Source organism: Onychostruthus taczanowskii, unplaced genomic scaffold, assembly GCF_017590055.1.
Source record: "Onychostruthus taczanowskii isolate IOZ18803 unplaced genomic scaffold, ASM1759005v1 scaffold76, whole genome shotgun sequence".
Classification (NCBI taxonomy): Eukaryota; Metazoa; Chordata; class Aves; order Passeriformes; family Passeridae; genus Onychostruthus; species Onychostruthus taczanowskii.
Genome location: NW_024505450.1, coordinates 2,586,750 through 2,614,681, shown reverse-complemented (window position 1 = coordinate 2,614,681; position 27,932 = coordinate 2,586,750). Strand labels below are relative to the sequence as shown.

At 39.5% G+C, this 27,932-nt stretch overlaps 1 protein-coding gene across 3 annotated transcripts in view; it reads left to right on the top strand.

The window, feature by feature from the left end:
• Nucleotides 1–27,932, top strand: part of QSER1 (glutamine and serine rich 1) — a 42,373-nt gene that overhangs the window by 1,528 nt on the left and 12,913 nt on the right. Inside the window, exons 1-5 of one of the 3 annotated variants that reach the window (XM_041423327.1) lie at nt 2,124–2,212; nt 15,958–16,067; nt 17,179–17,343; nt 20,636–24,334; nt 27,228–27,523. In XM_041423327.1, coding sequence (XP_041279261.1) covers nt 17,205–17,343; nt 20,636–24,334; nt 27,228–27,523 — 4,134 coding nt within the window. In that variant the 5' untranslated portion in view covers nt 2,124–2,212; nt 15,958–16,067; nt 17,179–17,204. Of the gene's footprint in view, nt 1–2,123; nt 2,213–13,820; nt 13,856–15,957; nt 16,068–17,178; nt 17,344–20,635; nt 24,335–27,227; nt 27,524–27,932 lie in introns of those variants that run through there. The other 2 variants (XM_041423326.1, XM_041423324.1) reach the window with 2 other exon arrangements.

The following is a 27,932-nucleotide window of genomic DNA, read 5'->3' as shown; positions in this document are numbered from 1 at the left end:
CGGGCTCCCCGCTGTCCCCGGCGGCCCGCGGCGGTGGCGGCGGCGGGGCGGGCGGTCTCTCCGCCCCGGAGGCTCGCGTCGGGCTGCGGCGCGGGTTCAAGAGTTCACGCGTCCGTGCCCGGCTCCCGGAGGGAAGCGGGGCCGCGGGCACCGGCGCTGCCCGGCCGAACAATGCTGCCCGCCGGGGCACCGGGCCGGCGGAGGCGGCCGCGCCGCGCCAGCATCCCCCGCGCCCTTCCATTTCTCCGCTGTTGTGCGCTCCGCTGTGCCTGGAGAACCTCTCCTCTAAAGCGCTGCTCCGGGGCGTGCGGAGCCTCCTCTCAGCCAAAACTTGTCTGGAGCGATTCAGTCCCACGGAGAGTTCTGCAAAGTTCCGGGAAGTGCGGGGAAAATACAGGCTATCTTATTGGCTTCGGGTTGCTTTTTGATTGTGTAACTCTGCCAACTAAAACGAGTATTCTCTAGGCGATGAGATTTTCGTTATCGCCTGCCTTTTATGTCTCTAGCTTGATTTATCTGCAGTTCCCATCTCGACGACGTCTAAAGGTAAAAGAGAGTCTCGGGCTAAAAATATCCCGTTAAAATAGGTGCGCTAATAGATGACTTTGCACTTCGTTCTGAGAGTGGTCAGACATGTCTGATAAGATTAATAGATTATCAAGTCAGAAGGACTGTTGCAATCATCTAATCTGACCTCTTCATAATGCAGGCCATAGAGCTTTTCTTTTTTCCCAATCTGTGTTTGAAAACAGAGCTCACTTTTTAGAAGGTGTAGTCAAAAATTTCTAGTGAGGCAAAATTCAGCACAGTTCTTGGTAAAGTATACAAGTGACTGATTTATATTGTATTTCTGATATGAAGAGGGCTAGCTTTAATTTTTGGCCACTGAGTCTTGTTTATAGCCTCATCGACACTGAAAATACCTTGAATATGAATTCTTACTAATTTTAATAAATTTGTTTTACTTTTCTTAATGAAAAGAACATAATCTTTTGAAGTCTATTGCCAGAGATTTTTTTTCTTTTTTCTCGCTGCTTTAGTTATTCTCCCAGATTTCTTTCAGATTTCCTCCACGTTGTTGTCAGTTTCCCTTCCTGAATTGTGCACATTGCATCTGAGATGCAGTTAAGGCAGTGAGAGGTGAGATCACAGGAGCTCCGTGGGATTAGAGGCTGTACATTCCATGTTTCACAGAGAGTTGCAAGGAGAGGCAGCTTTTTGGCCCAACCCTTGTCCCATGAAGCTCTTTAGCCAGTTTTTCTGAGGAGTTGCCTGCATGGCAAAATAAGGTCTCCATTAAATTATTTCCAGTTTTTCTTCATAATCACTGAAGTGCTTTTGGTCATGTTGCTATGTTGATTTCAGTGGAAGTCAGTGACCTGTCCTTTCTATATTGCTTTTGCCAGTTCTCATCATCTCTTGAGGGTCGTGCCAGCTGTTCCACAAAGGAGGTTTGGGTTTCCCAGGTTGTTTAGGAACAGGTAGTGTAGAAGCAGAAGTGGATCTGTCTTGGATTTTACAAGAAACAAAAGTGCTTGGTGATGTTTTTTTAATTTTTCAAAGAATCTCCTGGTTTTAGAACACATCTTTCACTTTTTTAATGACTGCTCTATTAATGATGTCTAAAATGTACATTTTGGGAATTCTTTAGAAGAAATGGCATGGAGAAAAATTCCAAGACAAGTACCATGCAGAAGCTCATTAGATCAATGCCTGCTGCCTTTACCAATCAAATTAGTATTACTGCATCCCTGTATGATACAGCAATATTTATACTATGCTTCAGGAAACAATGTGAAGAAAACCTTCTTTTAGTTCTTTCAAGTTTCATCTCCAGGTTCTATACATAGTGACAAATGATGCATTTAAAATGTGTTGGCTGAAACATTTAAACTTTGTTCTTTTGTTCCCAAGAACAGGGAAAATACAGAATAATGAATCATATTTTGTGCTTGAAATTCTCCTGAACTGATTTCTTTGGGTTCATATCATTTTAACAAGAATTAATATACCCTGTCTTTGGCCAGATTTAAAGATTTTCGTGTCCATGTTGGATGCAGTGATAAGTAGAGTCTGGGCTTTAGGTGCTTGTGGTTTCCTCTACTGCTGATAGCATTTGTCTTTGGATGGATGGAGTTGCTGAGGAATTGGGATGGAAGAGTAATTTCTGTCACTGCCAAGGCTTGCAGCAGCCTGGAAGGAAAGTGTGAAGGTATAGATGTACTGTAAAGGAATATGCTGTCCATGCCCTCAACTTGTGTTACAGATCACATCACATTTTTCCAAGTGGTGTTTTTGATTGTGGTTGACAGGTAGTCACCTTAACAGCTGAAGCTGCATTAGCCTGATGTTAAATTAAAAACTGTGTGTCATGTTCATCTGGTACTTGCTTGAAAAGAATTCAGCCTTTAGGTGATATAGATGACAATATTTCATTCAAATTTCATAGTTATGCTCTTGCAGGCTGTGTCGTGGCAGGTTATGTTTCCTTTGTGTGGAGACCATGTTCACAATCTCAGCTCATCTAAATGATTTCTCCTCCCTACAAGCATTGCTCCTGTCTTCCTGCGCTTCACTTCAGCCATCTGGTTTTTATCCTGCTTCTTATTTCTTGCAGGCACTGTTTTGTCTGTGCAATGCCTCTATTCTTATCAACTAAAGGAAATGTGTGGTGAAGTGTTACAAGGACATTTCTACCAGGCCTGCTGTGACATAGCTGTTCCCATGGAACAGGAGATGGTGAGCGGGGGTGGAAGCTGATGGAAATCCCTGGGATCACTGTGGTTCCTAAGCAGGGACCACTCTTGCTGGGGAGCACACTGGGACACTGCAGCCTGGTAGCAGGGGCTGAGGGGGTGCTCCTGACCCCCAGACCTCTTACACAGCCTGTCAGCATCTTGGAGGAATTTCTGGTGGTTCTAGCAGTGCACTGCCACTTTTGGCCTTTTACCGTAGCTGTCAAAAAACCCTCTTAAACCCTCTGTGCTTAAACCCTCTTTTTGCCAAAAGCTGTTGAATAGCAGATAAAGTGTGTCATGCTAACTTGATGCTTGCTCAGGAATTACTGAGTCTTCAGAAACCAGGTGGTGTGTAGTAGTGTGAGAAACTGTTGAAATTGCTTGGAAAGAGACATGGAGACACCTGTTAAAGGATGAGGTTTCTGGCTGAGTTTCTCTGACTTGGGGGTACTCGTGTAGTTAGTTTTTTGCTAATGGAAAGGTCTCACTCTTCTTGTTCTGTTTTTACCACAGCTCTAAGACTTAGATCTGCTACATGTGATTAAAAGTCAGTCGCAATTATTTTGTTGTTGATTTAAATTTTATGGTGATTGCCATGGTCTCTGATGTTCCTTTATGTCTGTATCCATCTCTGTCCTACCCAAGCATATGGGGTTTTATGTCATTTAGTTCAGTATGGTTCTTTATAACAGCACTGACATTATGTTAGTGTGGCCTATAACAGCTAATCTAAGATAAAGAGTTAGTTACTGTGATAGTTCATTTGCAAAATTACATAAATGGGAGACTTACACTTTTATGATAAATGGTTATGATGGGTTTTTAAACTCATTTTTGCATAGCTGTCAAACTAATGCTTATTGTAACAGCTGTGTGATAATTGTGTTTTAGTTAAGGCTCAGTTTTAAATTCTAATGGGGTTTTGCATAGCTATAGGAACTCTGTAAGTGCAGAGTATTTTAGAAAAGCAGAGAATGTTTCCTTTCATCGAATGAAATTGTTCTGAGAGGTGAAACCAATGTTTGTTGTTAAACACATTCTACAAAAAGTTCCCTATGGCGTAGTATTTCAAGTGTTGAAAGGAAAGCTCATAATCTGGGAATATACTTAGAATTTTTGTATTAAAACGCACAGAAAGATTAAATAAATTTTACAAACATATAGAAAGATAGGTCACTTTTCAAATCTTACCAAACTTTCTGTCGTAGTTTATATCTGAAACATTTATACATGCAAAATAAACACAGGTAGTCCATGGTATAGCACAGATACCTTACAGGGACTTGCTGGCTTTTGTTGGCCTTCCTTTCTTTTTCTTTTTTTTTCACCTGCATTCATTACACACTGAAATCACAGCTGTGGGAAGGTCAAAGATTGGCTGAACAGAAGTTGAATGCATTCTTGCTCTGTGTCCCATAGCCTTTCCCTTGTGCAGATGTGTGGTCATCTTGCAAAATCTTGGCTAAAGTTTCAAAATGAGCCAGCCAGGCTTGTTTGGATTGAGATGCTGCTTACCTGTGTGAGATTTAATGCCAGCTTTACATGGAAGATTTCAAGCGGTGTGTGTCATTCTGCTGCAGTGAGAAATGGTGATAAAGAACTGTCTGCAGAAGGAGTGAGCTGAAACTTAGTGTGAGGGTGCAGTTACCTGAGAAGGCTGAACTGGCTGCTCAGGCTCACTGCTGCTGAAGGGGCTCCCTTCCTCTTCCCTTGTCTTGGTTTGGTGTTTGTGCAACTGCACAGGGAGCTGGTCCCGTTTGTTAATCCGTGAGAACTTTCTTGGCTGAGGCAGTGAATGGCTTGAGCTGGATATCTGTGCTGGTGAGCCTGTGCTGGCAGACTGGAAGCCAGAGGTGGCACCTGGGGACAAGCAGGGAGCAGAACTGCAAGGAGTGAGCTGCGTGCCTTGGCAGGGATTCTTCCCAGTGGCTCTGGACAGGATTTAGATGGGCTTACTCTTGCCATGCCACTGCCTTTGAACATCCCACACAAATTGTGCTGCCTGCTTCCCTGGCAGGAGCACTTGGTGAGGTGTTAGCTGGGTGCCAGATCTGTCTTCAGATCACCTACAATGCCATTCCAGATGTGAGCCCTTTCCCGTGGAGCCAACATCCTCAACACAGGGTACAGAATACATTGTTCTGCACGACAGGGGGGCTGTATCCCACCACCTATGCAAAAAATGTTTCATTCCCATGTGTGTATTTTGCCTTTCATCCTGTTAACTTTAATCATAGGTGTGTTTACCTATGCCAACAGAGAGCAACCTTTTCACCTTGTTTCTTCTGTACTTTTGCCCACCTTTTATTTTTTTTGTTGGAGTTGCTGCTGATTCTGGAATGAAGCTGTCATAGGAAGGAGGTTGTTTTTAGAAAAATCCTTGTTCCTGTCAAGAAAAAAACACCTGTGCCTGAACTATAGTAATTCTGAGCAATACTAGGGCTCTTATTGAGTGGGTGTATTTTGCATGGATATCTTTGTTGTATTTTGTCAAAGCTTTCACAAATTTGTGTGTCAAGAAGTTACTTTGCATGGTGAGTGCCTGTTCCATACATTAAACAAACAAAGAAAAGACAAACCAAAACAAAAACCAGTCAAAAGGCGGTACATTAATAGTTTCACTTCAGACTTTCCTTAGCAGCCTTAACTGTGACAAAAATAATTTTGAGCAGCATGCAGAGTTCAGCCTTTCCAGCACAGCATTTCTTGCTGTACCATGCAAGTGGCAGAGAAAAGAAAATTCTTTGAATTTTTAAGCAAAGAGAAATGCTTTCTGAGAGGACAGAGTGCGTGGTTATTAAGTACTAGATTTACTTGTCTCACTGGGCAGATTTCATAGGTTTTAGGTTTACTTCTGCTTGCTATTCTGTCATTGTTACATGGCTTCTTTTGTTTCATTGCTCTGGACAGACCTGGGGCTAAGTGGACACTTCTATTCTTTAGAGCCTCCTCAGAACCTCTCTGATGATAGGCTACAAAAAGGGGCAGGGAGCTCTTATTCCTGGATTTCTGCACACTTCAAAGTTTCTTATTCCAAAACAATTCAGCAAGAACTTACATATGTTTAGACAAGCTTTTACTTTCCCATATTGCTTTTCTCGTTTTTCATCTTCCTTCTACATGCCTACCTGTACTCCTCGCTTAGGACTTGGAAAAGTGCAACCAATTATGCTCAGCAGGAAGAAGGCACCCTTAGGCATCCTTATCTTAGAGTAATAGTGTTTACACAGCAGGGTACTGAGGAGCATTTATTCCTTAATAATCCTGCAGGAGTTCTACTTGAGGCAGTCATACAGCTAAATTTCATGGGAGATATCCCTCCTTTTTCAGCTGGCAGTGCTGTGGGAGAAGAGTTAGAGAGCTCCAGCTCTTGGTCTAGCATTCCAGATGTCTGGCAAGCTGTTCTGAGAGCTTTTGGTCATCCAGAACGTGCCAGACAAAGGGTCACAGCGTGGGCCAGGCTGAATGTACCAGTCTGTGCTGCACCTTCCACGCTGCCCTTTTTCCTGACCAGGAAATCCCTGTCAGAAATATGGCAGCTTGGTGTTTCACACCACATCCTGTTTACTTTCTCTCGTCTTCGTGTCAAAAATTCCAGTGCTAGACAGTGAATAATCCTTCAATCCCCATGCTCGTCCCATTTCATTATGTTCTGCTGAGTCTGCCAAGAACAGGATTTCTAATAAGTTTTTCTTGAATCTGAACATTTGTTCATTTGCTGTGCAAAGAGTGATTGTAGAAAGCCAACTCCTCCCTACTCTGAGCACAGCCATGTGTTAACTACCTTCAGCTGCTGGCACTGGTGAGCTGCAGCTTGCTGATAGTCAGCACCACTGGAGAGAGATGGGATTTTCATCTTTTCCCTTTCAAAAAACTCCCTTTTGTTATTGTTTTTAAGAGAATACAGTTTTTTCACCAGTTAAAGGATATTTTTTTAGTTTCATGTGCATATGCTGTTTTGATCTGGATTAATAGTTTTGTTTAGACATGATCATCATGAAAGCTCAAATCAGTATAAATATTCCTTGAACATCAGTATATTCAAGGAATTTGTTTAATATGGTGTGGTTTTTCCTATCTCAAAGTAAATGCCATGTAGCTGTAACTGTATTTCTACAGTTTTGAACAATGCACATTTTCTGGTTGAAGCATTCACAAGCAACAGGGTTCATCTGGTATTTTTAGCTAAATAGTGACTTGTGGCAAATGAAATGATAGCCAGGGTCCCAGGATGAGGAGAGCACTTGTGAAGAGGCGTAAGAGCTGTGCTAATTTTCCTTATAAACTTGGTTAATAACACCCTGTGATGCTTCCTTTAATGTTAAGGACTCTTTGCTGCTGTGTTTTATGATGAACTTTGTTGTTAATATGTTAGATCTTTCCTGGGCACACCTCCTAAATTGGGATGGAAGTGGTGTTAGTCATAGGATACCTCTTGTTATGAATCTGAAGGAGCTCATATGAGCTGCTTAGCCCCTGTGGTGTGTTGTGGGGTGTGGAAAACACTGTGCTGGCCATGTGGAGGCTTAGAGCCCATCTAATGGCCCTGAATTTTTGGCTGTAGGGTGGCAGGATGTATGATCTCAGATGTGGTCGCTGAGTAGCTGCCCCATTCTGTGCCAGTGGCTGTGGGCCGTGAGACCCCGCTCTTCACAGGGATGCATTTAAACTTCACAAAACCTGGAGAAACTGCCTTTTTTCAGTACTGGAGACTAAGTGGTGAGGGATGTAAATCAGAGTGGTTATTCCTTGTTCCTGGCTTTCCCTAGAGTGAAGCACAAGGCATTCCTTGGGTTATGGAACTGGAAAGTGCTTCAAGGTTAGGTAATGAAGGGAACCCACTGACAGCATAAGATGGCTCTGTCAGTGTACAGCACACATGTATTTGCACTTCTTACCTCTTTCTGTGATGAGAACCTCAGCTTTGTCCTTTCCATATAAATGGAAAATAAAGGGCTTTGGTAAGAAATGGGATTTCAAGTATTCCTGTAGTACCCTAAAGGTAAGACTCAAGCTTGCCACAAAATATGATGCTGTAATAACTGTGGGAGAATGAGGGTTGAAAAGCCTCAATTTCAATAGGTAAAATGAACTGTAATTTTATTAAGGCTCTGATGTGGCTAACCCACATCTTGAGATAATGCTCTGCTGATTTTTATATTTTGAAATAAAATTTTGTTATTAAAAGCAATGGAATCTTTTCGTCTGCATCTCAGCTGTAATAGAGGATTATGCTGTGTGTTCAACCATTAATACTGGAACGATCTAGAGAAGAGTTTTGAATATGCCCCAAGTACACTTTTGACAACAGAATAGTATCACATATCAGAGAAAATGTGTTAGATTTCCATTACTGTCTGTTACAAAAATCTTTTGAAATTGTAAGTAAAACTCCAGGAGAGAAGTGTTTATAATTTTAAAAATCACAGCTATTCTCTTTATGCTGGGTAAAGCAAAAGTTCTTTCATAGAGGGAAGATAAGAGAAGAAGATAAATGTAGTGACAAAATAATCCAATGTCTCAAAAGGCAAAAAAATAAGATTGCAGATCTTCCAGTGGTGGAAGCTGCACAGACCATAATAATACTCCTGTTTCTGCAGGCACTGATTGAGTAGAAGCTGTCAGGGAAGATGTATGCATCCCCAAAACACTGCTTGGCAAACAAATGTCTTAAAATTATTTCTGACACTACATTATAATGCAAATTGGGAGGAATGTGTTACAATGTCTGTTTAAATGATAACTGTCTTAATAAGGACATCAAAGTTAGTCTTGAATATTCAGAGCAGGAAAGCACTGAGAGCTCCTTTCCAGACCTTGAAATCTTAAAACATGCATGAGGAGCTCTAGACTGACATTGTAAAATAGTTTAATTTTAGTTTCTTTTTTGTAAGCTGCAAAGTTTCTGTTTTGGTTATGTTACAAAGTTTTTTTTGTCAAAGCCAAGAGAAGTGGTTCCAAATTTACCAGTTATGATTTTTAAAAAAATTTGTTAAATGTACTCCATGTCAGCCATAAATAACCTCATAAAGAAAACTGGTTTAGGTTGCATGCATTAAAAAATGACAAAGTAATTAATCCAGTGCCTTAGTAGTAATTGAAGTTTATAAGTAGCTCATTTTTATTTGAATATTAGTTTTCACATACACATTTTAAAGACAGAATTTAACTGATTTTTTGGAAACAGAATCATATTCTTTGTTGTTAAGAACTCCACAGGTTACTTAATCAGACAAGCCAGCACTTGCACTCAGGTATTAAAGTCCCAGTAAGACTATTTTGGCATCCCTGTTTTTCATTTTTAAAAGGATCAAGCATAAGGAGTTCAGACACATTAACATGGGAATAAAAGGGAGCTGGACCTTTTGTGTCATACAATCTCTTTATTCCTTTAAGATACGATATATATTCAGGTGAAGAATCACAGGAACAGTGTGAATTTTGCTTATTGAGGCAGCACCCTGCATGTAATTTTCTACCTCAAAATCTGTTTCTTAGAAGCTCCTTATCTCTGCTCCTAGAAAGCAAGGAAGTAATGAGAGTTTCCTCTCACAAGTACCTCCAGGCAATCCTTGGCCCACATTGTGGTAGTCTCAGCCATGCTCTTGGTGGCTCTGCCTTTGAATTGAAGGGGAAAATTAACATTATAGCTTCATTTTTGATGAAAGAGTGGAGGGTGATTGCCTTTGGTGTGTTAGGATGGGATATATTCTATTCTGGGTATGTAGTGTGTAATTGCATTAAAAGGGAGACTGTGCCATAACCAACAGACAGTGAAGCTTGTCAGTAAAATGCTGCTCCTCTGTGGTTTACTGACTTAACTCAGTACTGGTGTCTAATTCTGTAGTTTCCATCTTTACAAAAGTTATCCACCCTGAAGAATAATGCTAATAACACTTAAAAATATTGACATCTATTTTTTCTTGCTATAACAGAAAAATAGGCTAGACAAATGATAAAGATTTATGCTGTTCTTAAAAGAATGCATTGTGTACCTTGAGGTATTAGTTGATTTTCTTTTGATTTTTCAGCAGTGGACTTTATTTTTTTCAAGTAGTAATTTTTTTTTCATTTGTTTCTTGTAGTGTGGGGCAAACATATTTGTGTGTAGACGATGTCTATGTTTTTAAATACAGCTGCAAAATATTCTACCCCTTTTCCTTCTCTCCCCGTTCACTCTCAGATCTAGATTTAAAGGCACAAAACTGATTTCTGGGCTAAACAGACAAATGGGGATAGAATTGAGCATCATAGTCACCCCAGAACACATGGACACTGCACTGTTCTGGATTGTTAAATATTCTTTCTCTTTGTGCAGTTATGATGTTAAGGTTTGTCTTGTCTTGTATAATCTAATGAGAGGATCAAGAGAATTAGATGCAGGGTGTAGGCTGGTTTCCTATTTTTCTTGAACCTGCCAACATTTTCAGGCTTCAACCCAAATTTGTGTTTGTACTGTCTTCCCCCTCCCTTCAGCATGTCTGTGGCTGGGAAATAGAAGTGAAAAATCACATATTGTATACATTTAAAAATGTTTTGCACTGAAATGAGTTTCTGGGCTGAGAAGGCATTTGTTTTCCATTGGAATTAATTATTGAAACATTCTCAATTTGTTTTCTGTTGTTTTTAAGGGCTTTCTGTGCTTTTAAACTTCCCTAAGTGTGTTGGACAGGAGTGACTTGGTATTACTAATGGTACTGAACTCATTTAAGTAGCAACTTTCTTCCTGGGCAACTCCCTCCTCTGCTTCTTAGGGTCATGGCTTATTTAAAATAGAAGATTATATCCATTTCTGGATTGAAGTCATCTACCTGTAACATTGCTTTTAAATTTTAATTTTATTCTGAGCTGCAGATAACCCCTGGGTGCTGAATTACATTCTAGTTTGACTGCAGCAAAGAGGGAACTCTTGCTGTTAAAATGAGCAGCTGACGGGCCATCTACCCTCCATTTCATCTCTATTAAATTCAAGTGAAGTTTTCAAGTAAAGCTCTTCCATTCTTTCTCCAGGAGATGTTTGAGTAAAGGCAAAATAACATAGAGAAGTATTTAAGGAAAGTAATAAGCATTGAATCTAATATTAAAGCTATTATTCTAATGATAGTATCTATTATATATATACTAGATGTTCTAATATGTAACACTAAAGGTATTAAATATTAATCCTAGCTATGTACTTGCTAGCAGGTAGTACAACCTGGAACTGCATTTTACACATCTAAAATCAAATACAGTGGACAAAAAAAGACGTAAGCTGCTTATCAGTTTCTAGATCTTATATTTCTTATGACATTTTTAATATTTAGAAGTGCATTTGTGAGTTTTATGGCTTTGCTTTCTGTCTGTGAGTGCTATAGCACAGCTGAGTAGCTGGTTGGAGAGACACTCCTTTGCCAAGTGTCTGAGCTTTGGGATAGAGAGGGAAGTTTGATGTTTCCCCTATTTCACGTATATCTCAAGTAAGATAAAATGCAAAGTGTGAGTTTAAAGGTATTTTCTTGCCAGTACGAGGCTATCACTGTTCTTTTTAATCTATTTTGTGGTGATTTAATTAGAAGGGGGCTGTGCCGAGTCATCTTCTCACAGGAGCTCTTGTTTTCAGTAAGGCAGAAGGGGCAGACAAAAATGAGATCAAATTTCCTGCTCTGCCTCAAATCTGATGCCTTGTGTGCATGCTGGGTCGGTGGCTTTTGTTGTTTGTGCTTGGTTGTTTTGGTCTCGGACTTGTGCTGGGGCACTGAGTTCCCTTCTCAGGGTGCTGGCAGCACCTCTGGGGTTTCCTGGAGCCAGGAGCTCCCTGTGCACCCTCTTGTCTTTGTTGGTGTCCGGGTTCACTTTGAGCACAGCTTTGGAAGTGCTCTGGGGTTTAATCTGGGTGTTTCTGTAGCAGTTTTCCTTTATGTGAGAGGCAGGAGGTACAGGTGCCCAAGAGCAAGGGATTGCACCCTGAAGAGTTCTGGTCTGCTTTCCAGAACCAGAAATTGTGAGGTTCCCTGGTACTTGAATGATTGCCGTTACTGAACGAAACATAACCCAAACAACCCCCCCAGAAAACACAGAATGCAAAAATAATCAATCAACCTTAAAAATTGCTAAGCTGTTATGAAGATTTATCCAGAAAATCAAGTAGAAAGATGAAAAAAATTACTTTACTTAGTAAAAAGAGTATCATTACATGGAAAGGGGACAAAGATACTCATGTGAAGTGCTTGTCTTCCATTTCTGTGTTTTATTCTGCATGGATGCCTTGGAGAGTATGGTGTTTTATATAAGTAAAAGAAATAAAAATACTTACTTGTATGTCCAGTGTTTATTGCAGCTAAATTTTGCTTCCATGTAAAAATGATACTTCAATCTGAGTTTGAAACTGGGAAATGAATCCCTCACTTGTGTGAAGGATAAACCTGATAATTGTCTTGGCAGGTGAGGAGGGTGGTGAGTGCAATGAGACTCGATAACCTTTTGCAGATGGAGACCTGAATTTGTATGAAACTATTTGATTGAAGAATGCTTTGAAAATAAATGATCATGAGAATAGCAATGCAAACAGATGTGTGAAGGGTCCATTCCTGACAGATTTAATATGGGCTAACAAAAAGGAGTTGTAAATCAAGGTTGAGGTATGTAAGTAACAATGAAGTGCAATGACTGTACAGTTTTCTTCCAGAAATTTTACTGGAGAAGTAAAAATCTTCTGTTAGCCCAGCTGACGCAGCTGAAAAAAATCAGATTAATACTTGAGTCATTTAACTTCCATTGTCATACACACTTTTCAATTGCATTATTACAGCAATGACAAATAATAACTCGTTACAGGCTATCTCTTACATTTAATTTTAGAGTAATATTTATCTTTTCAATGAAAAGTACTTCAGGGGAACCATTTTCCAAATGTGTGTGTCAAATTAATATTATTTCCTAGCAGTAATCACTCCATTATGACAGTGGGAGTGAGAAATCACTGTGATAATCAGGGATAAGGGCCGAGTGCTTTTGGAGCAGGGCATAACGAAGTACAGAGTCATGTGAATGTTTCTTCAGTAATTTATCTGACATTTCAGGACAAGTAAGAGCTTGCACAATTGTAGCAAACTTCCAAACAAGAGCATACAGAGTTTGGTAGCCATAAGGGTGTTTGCCATGCTGGATGTATTTTTGATATGCAAATTACATGCTGTGTAAATTCATCTGTTTAAAAGTTAAATTTTCTAAAAAGAAACCTTAAGGCAGTAACCTCTCAGATTGCTGTGCTTGTTTAGGATAAGCTTATGTAAACTGAAGGCATATATGCAGGGCTTTTTGAGATAAGAATCTACATTCCAGCGAGCAGTAATTATACCATAAACAATTAACTGTTCAAATAAATACAATGTTTTTTATTGAAAGACAGATTCATTTTTGAGGTTGCGGTTGCATGAACTATGGGCTGGGAGTTTGTATTAAAAAAAAAGCACCATCATATACTTGGAGTGCTCCAAGATGCCCAGCATTACTAGAATTTTGAGGTTCTAGTAATTAACAATGTTTCTGAGTGGTGAAGTCTAGGAGTTATTTTGTATCCCAGTGCTAATTCTAGCACCCTCCTTGTTACAAAGTCTTTGTCCAAGTTTGTTTTACAAGTTACTTTTATCTTCCAGAGGATTCTGCCTCTGGTCTGCAGGCTTGTCTTATGGTGTCTTACGGTATTTGTGTGTACTGTACCTGTCCTTTGCAAAAAAAGGTATTTATTGTATAGAAGTGAGGAGGGGAGAAATTAATCACAGTCCTGAACAAGCAGAAGAAATAGAATTTTAAAATAAAACAAACAACAAAAACCCAAACAAACAAAAATTCACAACAATTTTTTTTAATTTTCAGGTGGTTAATTAAAGTTAATCTACTTTTTGCTGATGACCTTTTGCTTTTACAATTATAGAGGAGGAATGAGGTGATGTTGCTTGATACACTGAACTGGGTCTGGGGTCTTGCCTCATCTGAAAGAATTTTGCTGCCAAGTGTAGCCCCAGTTGCCTGGAACACCACCAGAGTGCCTCTCATCTGAAAATACAGAATGGGAAAGGGAAGCTGTGCTGCTGTAGGGCTTTAGAGTTTGCCTTTAAAACACGTGTGAGAGAGAGGTCAGCACCACATACTTTTATATAGCTAAAATCTTTAAGTAAACTTGCAAGAAAACCTAAAAACAACCTATTGCTGTTGCAGGAAAGTTTCCACAAGCTCAGCATCTTTGTGAGTGAAGATAATTCTTGCGAGCAATCTGCCATGCTTCAGATTAGAAGCTTATTTTCTCATGTAGTGCTTTTTTATTTCTTAAAAAGACCTGAAGAAAGCTGCATGTCCCTGAAGTTCTATGTTTTGGGGGCTTTTTTCCCAGCTATCAAGTTTGTTCAAAAATCCTAGACCACCTTAACTTTAAAATTTTTCTTGTGAAAATGTTTGCACTTCAGTTGGCTTTATTACTTGCATAATGGTTTATGTGCAGAACACTGTTGCAATTTTTTGGGGGGTCTGGAAATAATAGAAATTGTTTCATGCTGTAAATAAAAAAATAATCTACAGTGGCATGCAATCATGTCTGCCAGTTGTCCATAGCAGTGATGCAAATAGTTAGATTTCAGTCAGCATATAATAGAAATCAGTTGCTGATGCATAGTGTTGAACTGCACAAAGATCTGTCCTCTACAGCATAAGCACAGGGATCTGCTGACTCTGAATTTAGGTTTGGCAATTCTCTAAATTGCAATTACTGCTGTGAAAGGTGTTAAAGTGCTAGACAATGAGCACAACTGAGAAAAGCAGTAGCTGAGGTTCTTTGTTTTTTCAAAGGATTTTGGTTCATTCTTTAGGCCTGTGCTGTAGCCTGGCATGCTGACTATAGAGCATTGCTGAAGTGGAAAATACATCCCCTGATAGTGCATCTCAGGCAGGAAAGTCCTGCACAGGCAGGCTCTTGCTGGTCCATGATGTGTGCAGGTCACAGTGCTCTAAGAGGCTCATCTGCCTCTTAATGAAAATGAAGCAAAGCCAGCAATGTTGCCAGTTTTTATATTATTTGGTGTATTCTATAAAAGTTTCCCATGATGTCATGATTCCTGGCACAGAGAGTTTAATTTTTCCTGATGCAAAGTGCCTGCCCCTCATCCCCAGGGATGAAAGATAAGGGAAGTCTCCCTTAGAGCAGGCAGCAGGGAGGGCTGTGGGTGTCCTTGTTTGGGTTGTTTTGGCATTTGTTTACACTTGAATTTTGAAATTGAAGCAGTCTCACATCTGCACCGGAGTAAGTAGCAGCTACCTATAAACTTAGTGTCCAAAAGCAAGAAAAGAAGCAGGTAAATGGTTACTTGGTCATGCTGGCCTTAATTTTCTTCCATTTGGCAGGTAGTATGCAGAGCTGAGTCTGGGGAAGCTTGAAAGTTTGGGAATTTTGTTTTGCTTCTCCTTCTGTTTTCTGCTTTTTAAACTGGAAATCATTAGGGCTTTTGGCAAGTTCCTAAGTTTGCTTGGTGTTTAGATTGCATTTATTTCTTTTGTGTGTTATTGGTTTTGCACAGACCCAGACAATGTATATTTTATGTGTGCTTCCATTAAGTCTGATTGAAACATCATGTTAATTTAGGTGACTCACTTAAAAATGTTAAATAAAAGCTGTGAATCATTAACTTGCATTTCATGCTAGGAGGTCTGAAGATGGATTTGTCACTTGGTAGTGCTTTCACTGTCAATTTTATTAAATTGTACCAAAAGCACCAAAATCTTTTTTAAAACTATTGCTCCTACAGCTTCCTAGTCATTTCAGCCTTTTAATTAAATGAGTCTGCAAGTTTTAATGGAATTAAAAATGGAGATGTTGAAGTGGGCATGTATTCATAGTTATCTGCTTTGCAGACTTGCTATCAGTAAATCATTACAAAAAGTGCCCAGTGAGTGTTTCTTACAGTTGAACTCTGTCTTTCTGATCTAGTCCTTTATAAACTTTTCTGTAGGCAGCTTTGATTTTTGTAAGGTTTTTCCCACCCTAAATCCTTTGGCTTTTTAGGTTTCAATAGTACATTTTTTTATCTGCTTAACATCTTTTGTGATATTCTAGCAGAGAGATCTGCCTGATCTTGGGCGTTTGCTTCCCTGTATTTCTGTAACTTCTTGGCTTGTGATTGAAACTTCATAATTGTTTTTTGTTTCTATAGGTGTACATTTTGTTAATAATGCTTAATTTCTTCCTTAGTTTAAGCTATGGAGGAGGACATTCATCACATTCAGAAACAGACCTTCACAGACAGACATACACAGCTTCTCATCAGCTTCCTGGATACTCAACTACACAACATCCTGCTGGTAACTGTCCATATCATGAGAATACTGCTTAAATTGCTACAGAGGAAAAAGAAAAAATAAACCAACTGTTATGTCATTTAGATTGAAGTTAATGAATTTTATAATCAAAGGGAGTTTGTCATGTAAGTGGTGGCAACTGGTATTAAAACATCTGTGTGTGTAGCAGGTGGTTAACAGTTGTTAGCTTTTTATCAAAATGTTGTAATTAGAAAGGAAAATATGAAGGCAGGTTATGCAGGCAAACAGCAGAACTGATGTGAGCTGGAGCATGCTGCTGCTGGTACTGCCATGTGCACACTGAGACCCTGCTGGGGAAAAGTTTAAATTCATTTAAAATGTAGCAGTAGCTTAGGCTATGTTATAGCTGCATCAGGGTCTGTCTTTGAGCCTGATTATATCCTGTCTCTGGATCCTTCCAGAACATGAGGCTTCACCTCTTCCTGTTCATTTTGCAACCCAGGTTCCAAAGAAAGGTGTTTGAGCTCATGTGCTGACTGGAGTCTGTATCTCCTGCCAGGTCCTTGATCAGGGTGATGGAGGGTTGGAATTGCAGTCTTGACATAATCTCAGTTACTCACAGCTCTGGATCTCACCAGTGCTTCCCACTGAGCCCCCTGCTATGGAAAGGTCTGAGCAGTGGGAAACACATGAAGGTGTTTGTTGAAACAGGGAATGCAACCAAAACCCCTTTTCACGTGCCAGTCTTATAGATGTGTCCAAACTTCCATAAGCTGTCCAAAAGGGAGAAACTGGATGTAGAAAAATTGGACATGTTTCAGGAGGAATTCTGAATGTTTAACCAGGTGAAAATAGAACAGTGAACCTTCAGATAAAGGGAACATTTTACTGGTATACCTAAGTACTGTTAGAAGCATCATATTTAGCATGCATTTATTAATAGGTTTTAAAATGTATACTGATGTTTCAGTTTACAGTCATAGCACTGCATAACAGTAAAACACAGAAAAATCCATGTACTTTACATTGCTAATGTTTCATAAGGTGGGGGTTTTTAGTGATTTATGAACATATATCTTTATTATTTGATTTTGCTTCTTTGAAGTTCATCTGAATAATCTGTTTTGTTTCATTTCCCTCCACTATCATCTAGGTCTTTCAGGAATATTTGATACCAGTATGCACAGTGCTGGAGGTAACACTAAGGAAACTTCTTCAGTTATGAATTTTCTCTCTGCTATTGAGTCTCGTACTGCTCAAGCAGTCTCTTCAGGATCTACCCTTTTACCACAATTCAGGGCTCCTTCCTGGCAGACAGGTGAGCATTTTCTCTTTAAATAAATTTTGTCATTGTTATATTGAATGTTTGGGAGGATTTGAAATAAATATTCTGACTAAGTGAAAAGGCTGCATGTTTTCTACCTCTTTTACATCTCAATATTTAAAAATATTAAAATAAAGGAAATTATGTTGGCATGAGATTTATATGAGCAGTTCTTGTTGTTTAGAAGAAATTTAGGTGTATAGGGTATTATTTTGTCTGACAAGTCAAATTTATTTTCTCAGCTTTGTTTACAATTAGTCTCACTATAAGCATTTTCAGGTACACTATCTGTACCTCCTAGCAAATCTTTCACTCTCAAACTGTTCCCTATGATAGTTCTTCTGTGGTATTAGTACCAAAAGTTATGGGTAGCTTTGGCCCCTTTGTTATGCAGAAGTAATGAGCATGGGGTTCTCAAAAATAAGGTCTGAGGTGCATGTCACATAGAAATAAGGGATCTAATTTACAACTGAACGAATGTGCCATCTCTTTTGGCAGACTGACTGCCTTCCACAAACCTCCCCCATCTGTCAAGCCTTCTGTGCAGAGCAGGAAACTGCAGATTTTGAGCTTGCTGTAGACAGTCACACCAAGATAAGTGTTGCTACTGCATCTGTGGGTAGCTTCAGGTTCTGCTTCATCTTATGGAGTGATTGTGCAGCTGTGCAGTGAATTGGATCTATTCACTGATCTGGCAGAAAATGTTTGAGTGGCTGTTTTCCTTTGGTAGGATGGTTTTCCTCTGTATCAGCAGGCTGATCTGTGTCTCAGTGCAGCTGTATGATTGCTGTTCTGATTTGGGGAGGAGGCACAAGGTAGCTAGAGTGGAGCAGTCCTTTTGTTGACAGTTTGCACTCGTTCTGTTAAGGGTAATGTGCAGCTGCATTCTGTGAAGAGCTGCTCAAAAAGTTGAGACTAGAGACTGTGGGTTTTAACTCGCCATTGACAAAAGCAGATATGTGGGAGCACAGATGAAGATGCATGCTGGTAATCTGGCAAACAAACTTAATATCAATCAGTTATGAGTTTAGAGTTATGATGACCCATCCTCACATCAGAATGTCATCTGGGAAGAAATCTTTTTTTCTCTTTGTCCTAGCATTCTCTCCATTGCAGCCTGCCTAACAGTGAATTGTGAAGAATGGGGAGACACGCTGTGGGTTGGGTTTGATGTTGGTACCAATGACTGGGAGACTTCTCAGTACTCATTGCTAAGAACTCATCAGCAAGCCCATTTTTCAATATTGCCATATCTCTGAGCTTTCTATTGTCCTTTAATACTTTTGCTGCTTTTCTGTAACCCTCGATCCTTCCAAGTGTCTTTTGAGAGCTTTGTCTTCTGCAGACTTCTTTGATGAGGGAAAGCAAGAGCTCTTCACTCTGGAAGCTGAACCCTTTTTTCAGAAGGGTTTCTTACTTTGGGGTTTTCTGCAAACCCTGCACTGCGGATTTTGGGGGAAAAAAAGAAGAACATTGTTATATTAGTCTTTCCAACTGTTCCTTTGATCTGTGTTATCAGGGTTCTGATTTGTTCGGGGCGTGAGGGTGTGTCTGTGCATGCAACTTAGTACCTTTGCCATGCCTTTTTTCTGCTCCTGAGCAAATATTAGAATATAAAGCCCAGCAGTTCTGCCATAGTACTGCTCCTGTGACAGGCTCTTGTCTGGTTTAAGAAGTTACAGGTGTATTTGGAAGGGTTTTGATTTATGGAAGAGAAAGGTAAAATACAGGTTAGATGAGAAATTAACATCTGCAGTTAAAACAGGTTGAAATTCTTCCTTTTCTTTGAGGCTTCCAGATGGCCCTTCCTTTGTGTTAGCAGTAGGGATCAGTAGAAGAGAACCCAGTTGTACATGATGTTGCGGTTTTTTAGAATAGGGGGAGAAAAATGCCTTAAAACACTGATTATGCTTTCTCACTCAGAAAGACCTTATTGTTGACTAAGGAAAAATATCTTGGCATTCCTTCACTATCACATCTCTTCGTATCAGTTTGTCTTGGACTGAAAGGGAGAAACAAAGAATTTATTTCTCAGCTTCACCTGAAACTTCAAAAGCAATTGTATGATTAAGTTGCAATCAGCTTAAGAAGACTTACTGTATCGTAAATGAAATATTTTTTTAACTGAAGTATTTGTTTCAAAACAAGCTTTATTTACTGAGAGTTTTTATTTGTTCTTGAATGATGCTAAGCTAAAAAGTGTTTTAAGTGTGCAAGAAGAATCTAGAAAGGTCAAATCATTCCACTGATTTTAATTTTTTCTGATTTGCATACCCTGGTAAATTTCCCAGAGGAGAAACTGAGTCCTTTACAAGAATTTTAAGCTCCTCTGGGAATAAACTTGTCTTCTTCACTCTTCTTGGTAGACTTTGGAAACAGTACACAAACTTCACCAGAGTCTGCAAGTTACAGGGTGAAAAGCAAGGTGAATAATTGCAGGGTTACAGGGTGAATGATATGGATCACTGCTCTAAGCCTCAAAGCTTGCAAGGGAATTTCATACTCCTGTTTCAGTTGGAGTAGTGTATTCTATTGAGAAATCTTGTTTAGCCAGGGTGTCATACCCATGGCTGGATGCAAATAAGAAATATGCTTTTCATTTGGATAGTTGATATCGCACCATGCAGATAATTGTTGTCTGAGGATATTTGGTACTTTCACTTCAGAAAGCATACAAATTATATTTACTGCTTGTACTGAAAGTCAAACCCCTCCTTTAAGAAAATTGATTGCACTGTATGCTCTGAAATGCTTCCCATAAAGTGAGTTAGAAAATTATTGCTGAGGGTAACTCCAGGAGATGGGATTGCTTCTTAAAGCAATTGTAATGTACTGTGTATATATTACAACTGCTAAGGTGTAATTTTGCCTTTTTAGTGTTTATTAAAGGTGGCTAGGGCTTTTGATCAGTTTACTATGACTTTCTTTTTAAACTGAAATAAAAACTAATAAACAGCCTGCAGTTTCAAAGCAGAATTAATCTTGTACAATTTTTTAATCAATAATTTGCATCTTAAGGATATGAGGTTTTCCCTCAGCAATTCACTGCAGGTATAGAGTTTGGCATTCTAAAAAACCCTGCACTTCCATTTTGAAAATAATTTCCACAAGAAGTGCCTCCCTATGTATGTTTGGGGCTTTTTTAAGTGTGGTGATTCTAAGGAGCATTATATTTGTAAATGCTCTAAGAGCTTGCAGTTAAATGACTTACAGAAATGCAATGTTGTTACTTTTAAAGCTCTCTTATGCTCCTTTTACCTCCTTGTTTTGTTTTTGTTTTTTCCAGGTATGCATTCCTCGACAGCCACAGAACTATTTGTTACTGGAGCTTTGCCAACCTCTGGAACATTTCCACCAACCTCTGCTTTGTCAGCGTATCAGCATCCCAACACCTTCAGCAGCAGAAACTTTGCTACTACCCCTTCTCTTACTCTTCAAGATGCCACTTTCAGTGCCACGTCCAACGGTCTCTTAACTGCCCACGATCCTTTATTGCAGATTAAAACATCCCAAGGCACTGTTCCAACCGCTTTGACATTCGAGCGCCTGGGCAGCTCTGTTCTGAGTACCAGTGTACCGCCCCAGTCATCCACATACCGTTCTGCTCAAGAATCTGCACCCCATCTTTTGCAGCCTCAGTTCAGTTTGTTGCCTTCGACCCTTGGAGGAGCCCAGCAGGTGTCTCAGGCCTACAGCACGTCTGTCTTCACTGGTTCCACTGCTTCCATGGACAGAGCACTTCAGCGAGAATGTAGTGTTATTAAACACCACCAGCGGCCTTCGAGTACTCAGTCTGTCCAGCCTCAGCTGACTGTTTCACAGCATTCCTTACACAGCTATTTAACAAGTACAAGTGGAGTTAACTTTCAGGATACATCTAGGCACTCAGCATTACCCTGCAGTCCGGTTGGAGATGTTACTCAGGTGAGCAATGGAGGACCACAGCAGAAGACTTCTCAAGTCACAGTGGAACTTGCTCAGTCGTACACATCTGCAATTCCATCGCCCGGTTTTCCCTCTGCTTCCACTGCAAAAGTGAAAAACTGTTCCATGAAGCAGCCTCCAAGGTCAACAAAGACCCCCAAACCTCAGAGTGTAGCTCCCACTGTGCAGACACAAAGCTATGCCAAAACTGCACAAAACCAGAGTTCTGTCATTACGGGCCAAGCACAGATCTATTCTACAGCACAGCTCCCCAGCCTCCTGTCGGTCAGTCAGTCCCAAAATTATATTTCATGCCAGGCTCAGAATGTGCCACCTGTCAGCCACTCACAGGACTTCTCATCCAGTAAGGTTGAGAAGCTGCCCTCACTGTACAAAACATTGACTTTTTCTGGGCAATCTCAAGCTATTACTTCTGACAGTCAGACTCTAAGTTACTCCTCAGAGGAACAGGTATTGACCTCAGTTCCAAACGAGAACTACTCTGGGCAAATGAGGGAACTTTCTTCAGTCAGCCAAGCTCAGAACTACTCTTCTAGTCACTCTCAGGGTTTATCTCCAGTTACCCAGTCCCAAGTTAATTTTTCATCTCAATCACAAGTTTTAGCAGCTGTTAGTCCTTCAGAAAGCTATTCTTCAGGGCAGTCTTTAACATTAACATCGCCTTCTCTTTCCTTTAATGCCTCTCCTCGGGTACAAACTCTTCCAGCCTCGAGCCCTAATCAAAGCTATATTTCTTTACATTCTTCTCAGAACTCTCAGTCACAAGAATCCTCCTCTCCGCAGTCTCAAAAGTTTTTGCCATCTGTCCAGTCTCCTTTTGCATCCCCAGCTCACTCCCAGACGCTGCAGAACAACAGACCTTCCTCAGAAACAAAGTCCTATGTTAAAAGGAAGTCTGACTCTAACTTGTACGCCTCATCGAAACAGGAGGAGGAATTATCAATGCAGGACATGCAGGCATTGCAACAGCAAGCTACTCTTGAATCTTCCACTCAAAGCCTAACAGAGGAGGAGATCAATGCTCAGGATGCATCCTACAGGGTCTCAAAAGCAAATGACAGATACTCTCAAAGTGTAATCAGAAGCAACTCTCGTCTTGAAGATCAAGTTGTTGGACTCACTCTTCAAGGAACAAAAAAAGATGAAAGAATGGTCAGTTCTGTGGAACAGCTTTCCCAACACATTGGCCATATCAGCAGCCTAAGCCATGATATCAAAAAGACAGCGAATTTAATGCAAACAGCACAGGGAACTGTGAGTGCTAAGGAACTAAACCAGCAGCATTCCCTTATGCATAAGGTACATGACAGTAAAGCTCAAGAGCAGCAGGGCCAAGTCATCAGCACGCCACCGCAGGTGCAGCCTCATGCTTTAAGACGTGGTCATCAGCTGTGCTTGCCAAGTGCACAGGTACTGCTGGAATCAAGCTGTGACTTGCAGATTCTTCACCAGTCAATCCTGCAGTCGGCTTTAGGACAAGCAAAGGCATCACCGCAAGTGCAAAGAATACAGAGTCCTCAGCAGGTGGCACATCCGTTCCTTCAGATGGATGGTCACATTGTTCAGAGTAATGGGGGTCATTCTCAGCAGCAGCTTCATAGTCAGAATTCAGAAGTAATGAAAATGGACATTTCTGAGTCTTCAAAACCACTACAACAACATTTGACCGCAAAAGATCATTTTACTCAGACAAATCAACATGATGCAAAAAATCAATTTGTTTCTCTTAGTTCAATATGCTTCCCAGAATCTATGCTTCTCAGCGATGACAGGAATATATTATCCAACGTGGATGACATCTTAGCAGCAACAGTAGCAGCCTGTGGAGTAACACCGTCTGACTTTGCCAAATCAGCCTCTAATGAAGAGGAAATCCAAACTGTGGAAAATAGTGAGGAGTCTAAAACGCAGTTCCGAACGTTGGATTCCAGACACGTGTCTTCTGTTTTCAGTGCCTCACCTACTGTAGTTGGAAAGCCAGCAAGCAGAAATAATATTTCACTGAATGGAGGCCAAATTACCCTAAATCTTACCCCAGTGTCAACAATACAGACAAAAGCTGTGAACCTGGATCAGCAGCACCTTGAAACTTCTGATCAGAGTGTACCAATAAGAATGACCTCTCCCACCCTTGGTCCTGGTCAGGAGGAGCAGGAGGCTGTTCGAGTGAAGAAACAATCTAGCATCAGTCACGAGTCTGAAGAAGATAATGATGCTTCTGTTGATGGTGCACTGAATGCAAGGGAGACAGAGTTTGTTTCAAGTGGTAGGAGCCTGAGTGAGGAAAGTGCTGCTTCAGAGAATGATTTTAATGTGGGCGGTGATGATGGCGCAGTAGCAGGTAACCAGCCAAAGGTGCCGTTGCAACCGCTGTCTGTGCCCCAGAGTGCAGATGGAGCCATTAATAGAACTGAAGAAGAATGCCAGGATTTAACTCAAGGTAGCCTTCAGAAGAAAAAAAGCAAAGGAAAAAGCCAAAACAAAAATGCTGCAGAAGATGACAGTGCAACTCAGAAACAGGTAAAAAGAAGCGGACAGTGTAAACGTCAAAATTCAAGAGGAAATGATGCATGTTTCACATACTCTTCTCCTGTTTCTGAAGGTTGTTATGATACTTACCAACATCAGGAAAGAATGAGGCAAAAAATTAAAGAAGTTGAAGAAAAACAGCCTGAAGTCAGAACAGGATTTATTGCATCTTTTTTAGACTTTCTAAAGTCTGGGCCTAGGCAACAGTTTTCCACTCCAGCTGTACGAATGCCAAACAGGACTAGGAGACCAGTCACACAAATAGTTCGTGCCCCTTGCCTGCAGCCCTCTGCAAAGCCTCAGCCAGCAGCAGCACCACCTATGGCTGCTGAGGTCAGTGGAGAAAGTCCAACCAAAAAAGTTGATGAGGAACTTAAGAAAAATTTAGAAACGCTGCCTTCATTTTCTTCTGATGAAGATGATTCTGTGGGTGGTAACCATGATCTTCAAAAGAGCATCTCTACTGCATTGTCAGCCCTGGATGAAACATCTGACAAAAAGATCAAATCAGGTAAAAAGGTTACTACACGTGCATATGTTGAAGGAGATTTTTGTAGCTGATGGGACAAAAAAAAGAATAATTTTATCTCTCTTCAGGTAAAGGTTTTGATTTAGTTTGGTTTTGGCCACAATTGAGAGTTTTCTTCAGAAGGTGTATTGACTATGGATTAAAATAGTGTTTTCCACAATTAGAAAATATGTAAATAAACTTTTTCGTGCTACTTAAATAGGACTAATGCCAAAAAGTTATTTTAGCCTGGAGTTGGAATAATGTGTGTGTTCTCTTCAATTCTGGCTTGAAACACTAAATATGATTTTCATCTGGGAACATCAACAAAACATGTCAGAGGTTCTAAACCTATTTCAAACAAATTCTAGCAAGAGAATCTATTAATAATTGCCATCAGCAGGTGATAGGTTCATGCTAGGTAAACACACATTTTCTGTGTTTTGGAGTTGCACTGGATATGTGTGTGAAACAACTTTTGCTCTTGTAAATTGCACTCATTTACTTCTTGTAAACTTGTGGTCCAAGGTAGGAGTCATTTGAACCATATTGATCAGGGGTGTTGTAGCTCCATGTGTGTTGATAGGTTACTAACAAAAGAACAAAACCTGGGAAGGATTGGTTTGGGTAGGGAAGAGCAGGCAGCAACCACTGATCACAGTAGTAATTAGTTTTTCACACACTTTTCAGTTTCACTTGTGTTACATCCATGCTGTACATGCATCTTCAGAGCTTTTAACTGATGGTGCTTTGTTGTGAAGTATTTTCAGCATAGAGAATGTTTTTGCCTGGACAGGTCTCTTCAGTAAAGATTTTTTTTTTCCTCCCCCTCTGGTAAGCAATTAGAAACTATCCAGCCAATCACATAATTGTACTAATTCCAGAGAAATACCATTGTCTTCCAAAATAATCACAAGGAGAAAATGAAACAGTTCTTTAACTCTTCTCAGGATTCAGGACCTGTGACCCATAAGCTGATTCTTAACAAGAGAGAATGAAGTAATGGTTTCCCTTTTTAGATTAAAGGAGAAAAGGAGATTTTTCTTTCTATAGGTGTGACATGATTTACTGAAAAATACATAGCAAAATTAAACTTGGATTGTAATAATCATACCTAAGATACTGGGAAATTATTGCAGAATGTGTGAGATGCTGAACAATACTTTATCTTAATTACTGTTCTGGTTTTTTTCTGTGCCTATTTCTATGTAATTATGTTAAGTGCATGCATTTCAAAAATGTTGTTATAGAGGATGAAGTTCCTTCTGTCTGTCAGCTGAATATATACTTCAAACAAGAAAGCACTGATCATTTTTCTTCCCAGAAAGCTGAAACCTAGACAGTGCCAGGGCATGAGCCTCTTGCTGAAGTTTGTTAATTTTAGTAAGCCATTTCTGTGTACAATGTCCAAAGAAGTATTTCAAATGGGGTTTTTTTTGTTTGTGTGTTTTGTTTTTTTGGGTGAACATTTCCATTAGTGTTTTATTTTCAGTGATTTATTTTATGATATTATTGTATCTTCTTTGCTATCCATAAGGATGTATTATTTATGTCACCAATTTCTTGAATTCACCTTCCTGTTTTGTGACACACAAGATTATTTGTACAAGATGCTTAACAATGACATCTTTCTTCCTTTCTTGCTGGTGTTTTGCAGGTTTTTTTGTAATACCCTCTTCTGTCTGTTTTTACAAATAAGTATAGACAGACAAATATTGAAACATAGTCTTTTGTTGATAGTATTAAGTAGTACATGTACCTTTATCTGCTGTTATGACAAATATATAAATATACCTGGGCAACTAATAATGGTGTGGCTAATTAAAGCTGTTGGAGCTCTCTTTCACTGAAGAAGTAGAACATATTTGCAATAATGTGAGGTGATGTATCTGGAAGAACACATTTCACATTCCAAATTAACAATTTTATTGAATCGATTTAGTGACTCTTCACTTAGTTAGGTATATGGGTTTTGTGTTGACACATTAATTTGACATTTAACTCACTTGTTTGGAGTCACTTTTGTTAAAATATGTTACATTATCTTTTATATAATTTTTCAAGTGAAAAAGTGAACAATTAGCAGTGATTATAACAAAAATGTGCAGTGGTTTAAGTTTCCTGAGTGATATTAGTAATTGTGTTATAGTTAATATAATTTGATTTCTTTTAGATCAGCAAGTCACTGTTAAAACTAATACGCATAGAAAATTGTAAAGTAATATCTAAAAAGGATTCTAATTTTTTTCAGGTGGGAAAGAATAATTTTGAAAGGTGGGACTTCTCTGTGGCTCTTTGGAATAGAGGAGGAAAGGAATGTTCTTTTCCCTTCTTTGTTTTGTATCATCAGTTCTCATTGCTCACCTCTGTTAATATTAAAAATCATTAGGCTATTGCTGAAGATTTAATCTGGAACGTCCCATTATATTATCACAAGATATAAATTATAAATGTCCAAAAGTCACACAGAAAATGTTTTCATATTTCACGTGTATTTCTCTTTCTGCAATCCAATTTCAAAAGATTTATCAGCAGATAACAAGATTCAGTGTTATAACCTTTACTGTTGTATTTGCTTATTGTCACAAAGTACAGCAGTACTACCTGGTGATCATGTCTGTAACTGTCAAATTGTTTTCCAAAGCATTTTGTTAATTCCAGATGCTAACAGATGTAGCAGTTTAATACAAACAGAGGTATATTAGCTACAGTATTCTGGTTTTGTTTAATATTTAGTTGTGGTCAAATACTGCTTCTAATTTAACTCCTAGAACAGGTGTTTTTCCTAGAATAGTTGCTTTTAATATAAATTGTAACAGAAAAGAAGAGAAACCTAGCTCCATATTGCATTGCTAATCCTTGATAATTTAACTGAAATTTGGGTTTTTTCCTTCAGAAACTGAAAAAGTGACAGCTGTTACTGCTGCTGCCACCACCACCAGTGCTGTGGTGAAGCAGGAATCTCCACAGACAACTGCTCCTGTAGGCAATGTGCAGGAGAAAATGAATCCAGCTGACCCCTTAAAAGTAGCTCAACAGGATGCTGTGACTTCAGAACAATTGGCAAAAATGCAGGAGACTGTTGCAATAGAAGGATGTACTGATGAGGAGAATATGGACAGTGAAGGAGAGGGGATGTACAGAGAACGTGATGAATTTGTAGTGAAGATTGAAGATATAGAGACACTAAAGGTAATCTGAATATTTGCTGGGGGGGAAACACAGCACAAAACCCCTGCATATGAATTTAGCCTCAAGGAACTACCAGAAGAGGAAAGGCTGCAGAGTAGTTTTCTCTTTCTATTCTACTGTTCCCTGATTGCTGCCAAAATGCCTTGAAGGTGTCTTTCTAGTGCAGATTACAAACATGTTTTGAATGTCCATGACCCATTTTATGCTACATACATAATAAAGTAAATCTGTGTGCTGGTAACCTCTGTTAGAACTTGGAATTACCTATTTGAATATTAAAAAGCATAAATTTTTCAAAGGCTCTTGACTACTTTTTTTTTTTAAGATATGAGTACACTTTCATGTGTAACTTTGCAAAAGAACTTGAATGGAATTGGCTTCTGGTTCTTTGTAAGAGGTTCTGCTTTGT